The sequence below is a fragment of the Oncorhynchus mykiss genome, chromosome 7 (assembly GCF_013265735.2).
Source record: "Oncorhynchus mykiss isolate Arlee chromosome 7, USDA_OmykA_1.1, whole genome shotgun sequence".
Classification (NCBI taxonomy): Eukaryota; Metazoa; Chordata; class Actinopteri; order Salmoniformes; family Salmonidae; genus Oncorhynchus; species Oncorhynchus mykiss.
Window position 1 is genome coordinate 65,846,826 of NC_048571.1, and position 11,505 is coordinate 65,858,330.

The 11,505-nt window shown below is 41.0% G+C and overlaps 1 protein-coding gene across 2 annotated transcripts in view; it reads right to left on the reverse strand.

The window, feature by feature from the left end:
• The window catches only part of LOC110528278 (RNA-binding protein Musashi homolog 1), a 46,512-nt gene extending 35,385 nt beyond the window's left edge, over window positions 1–11,127 (reverse strand). For both annotated transcript variants that reach the window (XM_021610214.2, XM_021610213.2), the window contains exons 1-4: window positions 10,993–11,127; window positions 10,476–10,516; window positions 9,576–9,657; window positions 9,356–9,440 (exon numbers count right to left, since the gene is read on the reverse strand). In XM_021610214.2, coding sequence (XP_021465889.1) covers window positions 9,356–9,440; window positions 9,576–9,657; window positions 10,476–10,516; window positions 10,993–11,054 — 270 coding nt within the window. In that variant the 5' untranslated portion in view covers window positions 11,055–11,127. The remainder of the gene's footprint in view (window positions 1–9,355; window positions 9,441–9,575; window positions 9,658–10,475; window positions 10,517–10,992) is intronic.
• Window positions 11,128–11,505: the final 378 nt, after the last annotated feature.

Sequence of the window (11,505 nt, forward strand, 5' to 3'; positions counted from 1 at the left end):
AAACACAAACAACTTCTGGCAAAATTGGATAAAAAAAAATTTTGCGATACAAAATGGTGACATATGGACAACCCATATTAAAACACTCTACAACACTGTTCAAATTGACACAAACGCAGAACAACGCCAAATTCACGAGAAGTTGAATGGTTTAGAAAAAGCTATAAAGGACAATCAAAATCCATTGGACTCCCCAATTACTGACCAGGAGCTCTATAAGAAACTTCAGGCCCTCAAATTTAAAAAATCATGTGGACCTGATGGCATCCTAAATGAGATGCTCAAACTCACTAGTGCAAAATCTCAATTGGCTATATTGAAACGGTTTAATTTGATCCTGAGTGTAGGTTATTTCCCTGACATCTGGAATCAAGGACTCATAACCCCAATCTTTAAGAACGGAGACAATTTGGCCCTAACAATTACAGAGGTATTTGTGTGAACAGTAACCTGTGGAAGGTTTTCTGTAGTATTATAAATATAAGAGTTCTAAACTTCCTTAATAAGCACAATGTCTTGAGTAAAAGCCAAATTGGATTTATACCAAAACATCGCACGACTGATCATATTTACACCCTACACACCCTGATAGATAAACATGTCCACGAAAATAATACCAAAATATACGCTTGCTTTATCTACTTCCAAAAAGCGTTTGATTCTATTTGGCATACAGGACTGTTCTGCAAAGTTATTGAAAGTGGTGTAGGGGGTAAAACATATGACATAATTAAATCAATGTTTACTGGCAATACGTGCAGCATTAAAATTGGCAAGAAAATAACCAAATTCTTTAACCAGGGACGGGGCCTTCGCCAGGGTTGCAATCTGAGCCCTGCACTCTTCAATATTTACATCAACAAATTGGCCCCTATTCTAGAAAAATCCTCAGCCCCTGGTGTTAGTCTCCACAAATCAGAGGTTAAATCCCTACTCTTCACAGATGACCTATGCCTGCTGTCACCCACAGCACATGGTCTACAGCAGAGCCTGGACCTGCTAGAGCAGTACTGCCAGACTTGGGCCCTGGCAGTAGACCCCAAAAAGACAAAATAATGATTTTCCAGAGAAGATCCAGATCTCAGGGAATTAGACCAAAGTTCTCAATTGGTACAAAATATAGAGTACTGCACACACTACAATTACTTAGGTTTAAAAATAAGCTCCACTGGACACCTTAATGAGGCAGTGAATGAACTGAGAGAGAAAGCACACAGGGCATTCTACGCCATTAAAAAACAGATTCAAAATGAAATACCTATTAAGATTTGGCTAAAACTAATTGAATGTGTCATTGAACCAATTGCACTTTATGGCAGCGAGGTGTAGTGTCCACTTGCAAATCAAGATTTCATCAAAAGGGACAAACACCCCATTGAAACCCTGCATGCAGAGTTCTGTAAGATTCTCCTATATGTCCAGAGGAAAACTACAAACAATGCATGCAGGGCAGAATTAGGCCAATATCCACTAATAATACAAACTCAAAAAAGAGCAATTCAGTTTTGGAATCATCTAACATTCAGTGACCCCCTCTAATATCATTACCAAGCCCTGCAATGCCAAGAGCTGGTCCTGGGGCTACTAACACACCTACTAACACACTGAAGCCTCAGGACCAGAACATCCAATCAATCAGAATAAACCAAATTACAACACCATCAAAACAAAACTACATTGCTTATTGGGAAACACAAGCACAAAGCCTAATGCAGTGCTATCTGGCCCAAAATCGGCAGTACACCGTGGCTAACTATTTGACCATGGCTACTGATCAAAACCTTAGAAAAACCTTGACAAAGTACAGGTTCAGTGAGCACAGCCTTGTCATTGAGAAGGGTAGACACAGGAAAACCTGGCTCCCTGTAGAGGAAAGGCTGTGCAACCACTGCACAACAGCAGAACCTGAGACATAGCTGCATTTCCTGACAATATGTCAAAAATATAAAACAATTAGTGTCATTTCCCCAAATTTGAAACCCTTATTCAAGGTTTCAAAGACCTCTCTGGCAGCGCACTACATTGCTGCCAGAGATGAGGGACAGTGTCTGACAGACCAATCAACCTGCACATATCCTCCACTGTATGCTTATTGTTATTGTTCAATGTATAGTTATTTTGACCCTTGGTTATTGTTGTTACTGTTGTCCCGTTGACAATTTTGATTCTTATTATTTATTCTTATATTTACAATTCTCATATTGTAAATATCCAAAGCAGGCTTTGGCAATATGTACATTGTTACGTCATGCCAATAAAGCACATTTAATAGAATTTAATTGAAAGAGAGAGACAGAGTTAGGGAGACGGGAAGACCAAAATGGACCTTTTTTTCCAATTACACAGAGACATGATTTATCCATTGACGTACTGTATGTGAAATCAGCACACCGAAACATAACACGGTGAGCTGCACCAAAATATTGTTACAAATCAAAAATGGTGTCCCTGCCGTTCAACCCTCAACATGGTCACAACATTCACCTTTCAGGGTGATATGTCTCAAACCAAACCCTGCTGTGATTTCAGAGGCTTGGCCTCCTCCTACCTATGGCCAAGCATTAGCATCACAGACTCCCCTCTCATTCTCAAACATTATGCGCTGCGTCATCCAGACACGGTAACTCAATGATTGACCATCACACTTTTACACACACACACATCAACACAGTAGAGCCCGGGGTCGTCAAATGTCACCAAGCTCATCAGATATTCAAAGATCAGATTGAGAAACACACGCACGCACACACACACACACACACACACAATTCTGACAATACAAGGCCTTCTGTCACTAGGATCCACAAAGATATCGCCATGACACCCAACCCACACATCTGCTCCTGATTTCAAACCATTTCTGAAGTGTAAAATACCTAGTCTGGGTACCTGTCTCTGTAACAGTCGACTCTTTGTGTCATATGCCAAAGATATGTACAAGGAGTGGAATGTAATAGCTGAACAGAGATGGCAACCAGGCTATAAAATACCAACAGGGTTACACAAAAAACATTACCACCTCGATCAAGTAAACAAGATATAAATGGTGTGATCTATTTATAGGATAGTTAACGTAATAGTATTTTTATCTGTCTTGAACAGGTGATTCATTTGGAGTGGTGGTCATATGAATACAACTCAACATCTTCACAAACATACTGTATATCTACCATGTTATGACAATGTGCTTACTGTATACACAAAACCCACAAATTTTACTGTAATTACTGTAGAATCTATAGCCTGTAGCCAGTGCATTTGCTTTGCAAAAAAATTATAATAGGCATATTATCGCATCATAAACTGTTAGCTATATTGAAGAGGTGAATTGTAACTGAAAAACACGTTTTACACGTCAAAGCTATGTAACTAAGGACCTGTAAAACTACTTCCTATTGCCATGTGGCTCAGTTGGTAGAGCATGGTGCTTGCAATGACAGCATTGTGGGTTCAATTCCCATGTGGGGGGCAGTATGACAAAGCATGTACTCACTAATACTGTATGTTGCTCTGGATAAGAACATCTGCCAAATGACAAACATGTAAACACATTTGAAGTCGGAAGTTTACATACACTTATGTTGGAGTCATTAAAGCTCATTTTTCAACCACTCCACAAATTTCTTGTTAACAAACTATAGTTTTGGTAAGTCGGTTAGGACATCTACTTTGTGCATGAAACAAGTAATTTTTCCAACAATTGTTTCCAGACAGATTATTTAACTTATAATTAATTCACTGTATCACAGTGGGTCAGAAGTTTACATACACTAAGTTGACTGTGCCTTTAAACAGCTTTGGAAATTATGTCATGGCTTTAGAAGCTTCTGACAGGCTAATTGACATCTTTTGACTCAATTGGAGGTGTACCTGTGGATGTATTTCAAGGCCTACCTTCAAACTCAGTGCCTCTTTGTTTGACATCATGGGAAAATCCAAAGAAATCATCCAAGACCTCAGAAAAAAATGTAGACCTCCACAAGTCTGGTTCATCCTTGGGAGCAATTTCCAAACGCCCTGAAGGTACCACGTTCATCTGTACAAACAATAGTACGCAAGTATAAACACCATGGGACCACACAGCCGTCATACCGCTCAGGAAGGAGACGCGTTCTGTCTCCTAGAGATTAACGTACTTTGGTGGGAAAAGTGCAAATCAATCCCAGAACAACAGCAAATGACCCTGTGAAGGTGCTGGAGGAAACAGGCACAAACGTATCTATATCCACAGTAAAACGAATCCTATATCAACATAACCTGAAAGGCCGCTCAGCAAGGAAGGAGCCACTGCTCCAAAACCGCCATAAAAAAGCCAGACTACGGTTTACAACTGCACATAGGGACAAATATCGTACTTTTTGGAGAAATGTCCTCTGGTCTGATGAAACAAAAATATAACTGTTTGGCCATAATGACCATCGTTACGTTTGGAGGAAAAAAGGGGATGCTTGCAAGCCGATGTTGAAGCAACATCTCAAGGCATCAGTCAGGAAGTTAAAGCTTGGTCGCAAATGGGTCTTCCAAATGGACAATGACCCAAAGCATACTTCAAAAGTTGTGGAAAATGGCTTAAGGACAACATAGTCAAGGTATTGGTGTGGCCATCAAAAAGCCTCGACCTCATCCTATAGAAAATTTGTGAAAGCGTTAGGGAGCAAGGAGGCCTACAAACCTGACTCAGTTACATCAGCTCTGTCAGGGGGAATGGTTCAACATTCACCCAACTTATTGTGGGAAGGTTGTGGAAGGCTACCTGAAACGTTTGACCCAAGTTAAACAATTTAAAGGCAATGCTACCAAATACTAATTGAGTGTATGTAAACTTCTGACGCACTGGGAATGTGATGAAAGAAATAAAAGCTGAAATAAATCATTCTCTCTATTATTTTGACATTTCACATTCTTAAAATAAAGAGGTGATCCTGACTGACCTAAGACAGGGAATTTTTACTAGGATTAAATGGCAGGAATTGTGAAAAACTAAGTTGAAATGTATTTGGCTACGGTGTATGTAAACTTCCGAAGTCAACTGTATGTCTTTATGACATACTGGCTATTATCCTTTGGGTGGCAGCAGCACATGCTGCATTGATCATGAAGACAAAAGTCCCACTAGGCTGTCGAGTCACCTTAATGTCCCCTGTGAATGTGAATGATTTCACCTAGGGCAACAGACCTGCTTCATGTAACCACACTTGCCTTCTATCCTCCCTCTCTCTTTCACCCTCCAGGGCCAGGCAGTGTGTGTTTGTGGTAATAGTAGTGTGTGCACATGTGAGAGTATGTATCGAGGGGTGGAGGATGGAGAAACACCCACACATCCATTGCTGACAAAGCTGTATGCAACACAAAGTCACACAGACACATACTCACACCTTGTATAGTCATTCAAATGTTGATATTAGCAGCAATCAATCTTTGTGTTGGCCATCAACAACAAAGTGTTTAGACACAAGCTTCGTCAATGGTTATGTTACTGTGCGTGGCATCACCAGTCGGCTTCAAACACTACAGTGATTTCCATAGAATTAGAATGAATAGACCTGACATTTCCATTCAAGTAAACCAGTGTTGTGTTCGAGACCACCTAAAGCCAGAGCGATTGAAGACCAAGACCGGAGTGTCTGGGGAGATAAATCTAGCTAGCTAAGTCAGCCATTGGCTAGGCCATCAGAAGCTAGATAGAAGGCATCTGCCATTCAACTGTATTAGGGCAACATTTTGGAGTGACAGTGGAATCAACAAATCACATTTTTACTTGTAATGGGTGGGACCGTTTTTCCAAAAATGTATGGAAACTTCTGCCTTCTCAAAGTCCAACAGGTCACTGTGCAATAGCGAGCAGTAGTTTTCCCACTGTCTAGCTTGCTATCTTCTGTTGTAGGCTAGTTTGCAGCAACTGCAACAGGTGTTATCAAAGAGGATATTGTTGCTAATTTGATAGATTCTCCCTTTTCAAGAATGACTTTCAACAAGAAGTTAAGGTTCAACTGATCGTCATTTGGTGAGTGGAACTGTGTTTTTATTGCAGCTCGCTTGCTCTTGTTAGCCATTTCTTTGAAAATAATGTATGTGCGTAACATTGTTGCATTTAGTGTAGTGGTGCCTGGAGAGGTGGGCATACTCAAATTTTGCTAATCATTTCCCAAACGACCAGCCCAGTAATTTCGCAAACGGCCTGTCCTGAATTAACACTTATTTTAATTTAATATAAAACATCAATAAAATCAATTTAGCCTCAAATAAATAATGAAACATGTTCAATTTGGTTTAAATAATGCAAAAACAAAGTGTTGGAGAAGAAAGTAATATGTGCCATGTAAAAATGTGTGCCATGTAAAATATGTGCCATGTAAAAAAGCTAACGTTTAAGTTCCTTTCTCAGAACATGAAAACATATGAAAGTTGGTGGTTCCTTTTAACATGAGACTTCAATATTCCAAGGTAAGAGGTTTTAGGTTGTAGTTAATATAGTATTTATAGGACTATTTCTCTCTATACCATTTGTATTTCATATACCTTTGACTATTGGATGTCCTTATAGGCACTATAGTATTGCCAGTGTAACAGTATAGCTTCCATCCCCCTCCTCGCCCCTACCTGGGCTCGAACCAGGAACACATCGACAACAGCCACACTCGAAGCATCGTTACCCATCACTCCACAAAAGCCGCGGCCCTTGCAGCGCAAGGTGAATAACTACTCCAAATCTAAAAGCGAGTGACGTTTGAAACAGTATTAGCGCACACCCAGCTAACTAGCTAGCCATTTCACATTGGTTACACCAGCCATTAGGCTGATAGGCTTGAAGTCATAAACAGCGCTGTGCTTGCGAAGAGCTGCTGGCAAAACGCACGAAAGTGCTGTTTGAATGAATGATTACGGGCCTGCTGCTGCTCAGTCAGACTGCTCTATCAAATCAGACTTAATTATAACATAATAACACACAGAAATACGAGCCTTTGGTCATTAATATGGTCAAATCCGGAAACTATCATCTCGAAAACAAAACGTTTATTATTTCAGTGAAATACGGAACCGTTCGGTATTTTATCTAACAGGTGGCATCCCTAAGTCTAAATATTCTTGTTACATTGCACAACCTTCAATGTATGTCATAATTACGTAAAATCCTGGCAAATTAGTTCGCAATGAGCGAGGCAGCCCAAACTGTTGCATATACCCTGACTCTGCGTGCAATGAACGAATGCTAGCTAGCAATTTACCTTGGCTTCTACTGCATTCGCGTAACAGGCAGGCTACTCGTGGAGTGCAATGGTTAGAGCGTTGGACTAGTTAACTGTGCGGTTGCAAGATTGGAACCCCTGAGCTGACAAAGTGAAATTCTGCCGTTAACCCACAGTTCCTAGGCCGTCATTGAAAATAAGAATGTGTTCTTAACTGACTTGCCTAGTTAAATAAAAGGTATTAAAAAAGTTATTAAAAAAAAATGTAGTCGGAAATCGGCGCCCAAAAATACCGATTTCCGATTGTTATGAAAACTTGAAATCGGCCCTAATTAATCGGCCATTCCGATTAATCGGTCGACCCCTAGTTGACCGATGTCATTCTTCTGTGAGCTGCTCCATTCCAAAACCAGTTGAGCACTACACGCTTTTGTTGCCCGCAGATGATATTCTGCTAAAACTAGGCTGTGTGAATAGTTTTCACGTGCTTTGTGATTGCGTAGGCTACTTTGTGCATGATTTATCTATTGTACTACATCCTTGATATACCTACACTATACTTATCAAAAATGGTATACCTACACTACTACTTTGATAAGCATCAGTGGGGAATAAGAAGTGAGTCTATGCAATGCCCATTTTTTTTTAAGTGGGTATACGGTGTATACCAGCGTATACCCTCCACTATGCCACTGGCCCTTTGTGTTTTACAAAAAGTACACTCTCCTACATGAGTGCGCTGGTATTACCATTGCTGTCCTTTCAGCATCATGAACCTGCCACACACTGAATGTCCAATAGGTCCGCCACTGAGCAAACATGTCTAGATACAAAGACCGACAGTATTAATGTTTCAAGAAAGGAGTGTATATATTTGGCCTGGCAAAGTAGTTTTATGCGCTGACTGAATGAAAGCTGATAATGATGAGCTTTGTACTCCGCTGGTCTCGGGAAGAAATTGCAAGTCCTCACTGTCCGAAACCGAGTCAAGGCCGAGCACAAATGTATTGGACACCGAGACAAGACTAAGACAAGACCAGTCTCGAGTACTACAACACTGAAGTCAACATAGCCCAGGGGTTCCCAAACTGTTTTGGCCAACGACCCCATTTTGATATTTAAAATAAATTGCGACCCCACCATGTAAAAAGGTGATGTAATCAACGGCCAATGTTACATTTCTTAATTGGGGCTATGAAAAGAACATTATCATTATTGATGTTATTTCCCCCCAGTCCAATGTATTTCCTGGTCTTGTCCACTCTGCTCTAATGAGTCCTGCGGTGGCTTGTGGACATTGTAGAGGGAAACAGAAGACATGCACGTGTTTCAGAGAGTCTTATCTTTCAGTGATGGGGTCATAATATTTTGTAGCTTAAACCATTCAAAACAGAGACACATTTGTTGGAAGGAAACAGAAACCGCTGTTTATTACATGGGAATCTAGCAGTTACCAGAGGTTACTGAAGTAAATGTGGGTCTATGAACTAGGGGTCTGCGTTTCTCCTGCAACCCCATATTCAAATCAGGCAACCCCACATGGGGTAGCAGGCCCTAGTTTGGGAAATGCTGACATATTGGCCCAGCGTAGTACAGGTTAGGGTTTTTTCCGGGGTAGGCCTTCATTGTAAATAAGAATTTGTTCTTAACTGACTTGCCTAGTTAACGAAATAAAAAATAATAAAAAGGACTGAACTCAAGACCTAGTTGACAACAATAGACCGCTTCAAGTTTTTGTAGGCTTAACTTAATCTAAACAGTTCTCTGATTTTGGTTAAACGTAATTGAAGAGTTTTACGAACTCACAGTGAGTCACAACCCAACTTATGTTTCACAGCCCTAGTATTTTTTTGTGTGTCTAAAACGCTACTTTCTTTTTGGTGTGAGAGCTCAAGCCTCCTCCTCCCTGTCTCAGTCCCCAGGTAACCATGGCGATGAACAGCAAGAAAGAACCTTTCTTGTTGGCTGCCCTAAACCAGCATTTGGTTGTAGGGGAGGAAAGAGGCTCCCATAGTATCTCCCAAACTGTTCTACCAGGGCCTACCTTTTCATGACATGGTATATATTATGTCATCCATATAAAATACATAGATGCATGTAGGCCTAATAATAAATGTACTGTTCTAAAATCAGATTAAATAAATATAAGGATGCCAGCATAAACTTACTGTTTTAGAATCCAGCTCATGTCTGTTTTGCGCCAAAACTTTATCCACACCAGCTTGGTCTATGTATGTGACAAACCCGAATCCCCTGAAGAAAAAAACAATGCCTTTGAATTATAACTGGCTGACACAACAAAACACAACCTATCGCCCCGGCTATAAAGAAAATAAACCAATGAGCGCGCGCCTATGATAGGACGGTGAGGTGCGCACGCCTCCTTACCTTGATCTCTTCGTAACTGGATCTCGCATCACCATACACTCCTTCACCTCGCCGAATTTACAGAAGTATTCATTCAAACCCTCTGTAAAAAAAGATATATATGAAAGGATGGTCGAACAGCGTTCCAAAGACGAAATATTATTTAAATGTAGGCAATAATAGGGTATTTAAGACGACAGACAACGCATCTGAACAAGACCACGTTGTTGTTAGTCTGTCGAAACGTCATTCATTGAAAGTAGGATAAGGGTAGACTATTCAACTCATGGCTGTCTGGGTTGATAGCCCATGTTATATTATGTTGATACAACCATAGTTACTTCACAATTGATATAACGTAGGGTATACAAATAAGCCGATTTGACTATAGACTATACTTTTATAATCAACCAATAGGCAACACAGTTTACAAACAATGAGCTTTTGAAGAACACTAGCCTCAATGATGCTGTAATAAGCGAAACAACGCAATATCACAAACAAAAACACCCTCAAAGCTGCAAAAGGCACGATGTTATCACCTGCTTCAATCAGATATCAAAATAAAAAAACGTGTTCCATATGGTAACCAACCGCCCAAATAACATAAAATACATTTAAACATTAAAATACTAGTCCAAATATACAATGTTAATCCCATATCGTCTCGGCTGTTTCAGTCTGCAGTTCAAATCCTGCGCTGCCTACTGATCCTCGTTGAATGAAAGCTTTGATTTCGGCAGGATAGGCTATAAAACTGTTTTGTTTAACAAACTTCCGAGAGCTTCACATAGCCCACTCAACAACGTTAAGAATTCTTCTACACATAGTATATACAACGGGTAATAACACTAGCCTAAATCTATCAAAGCATTCTATTTGCATCCAGGGACTTTAAAAGTCGCTCGCGGGACAGCTCACCTTGTGTTGTCTGCCAACTGAGACCCCCGATGAACATTTTGCTGAATGGGAGAGATAAAGGCGAGAGTAAGAACAACATATTACCGTAAAATAGACCTCAGACACTAAAACCATACTGCAATTCATAGATTTATATACACAATAACTTAAATAAAGTAAAGGGGGAAAATCGGCCATGTTGTGAATGCACGAGTGGTCAAGTCGGGCCAGTAAAATGCTTACGAGAAAATACTGTAATCAAGTGCTCTCCAAATGGAAATAAAAAGTTGTTACAATAGTTATCTCCTCACTCAAAAGAAAAAAGAGAATAGGTATTGGGTCCTGCCCGGTTGAGCGGCACTGATACACGGTTGAGCGGACCACATTGGAGAGCACAGCACATCAGAACAAGCATGCCTGCCTGTCTTTTGTCTCCGCGCTCCGGTCGGCTTCACACAAACCAAACTCCACTATTATCTCTCATACATAGGGAAGCAAGCAAGGCCAAGACGCTGGAGAGACGGCGCCGGAGATTTACCAAGGGTCGTGGGGGGAGTTGTCCACCGAGGACAGGCTGCTTTGGCTCCCTTCCGTATCCATTCCGTTCCTCTGTTCTCGACTATGAGGTGAGGAAAGGCAGTGAGTAGCAGACTCAGGGTGGCGGAGGGGTGTGGGGGTGGTTTGTCTAGAGGAGGAGGGACGAGCGAGCGTGGCGCCCGCACACGCACGCTGACACACACACACACACACACACAAGCAGGCTCCGCCTCTCTCTCGCTTTTCCGTGCTCGCGATTCCCTCCCCTCACCACACCACCTTGTTGGTTTGGCGCTCTCTTGAAACGTTTCCCCGCGGAAGGATAATGATGTGCATAGTGGAAGTTTTGAGGAAGTCTATTCTATGCGAATAAATTATTAGTACACAGTATATGCCTAGTAAAATAAGGCTTCCAGCTTTTAAGTAAGTATAAAGTACACTCTGTGACTAAATCTGAGTGTAGGGGGGATGTAGTGAAATGTGGAAGGCGTCTTCTAATGCATCAGAGAGGATG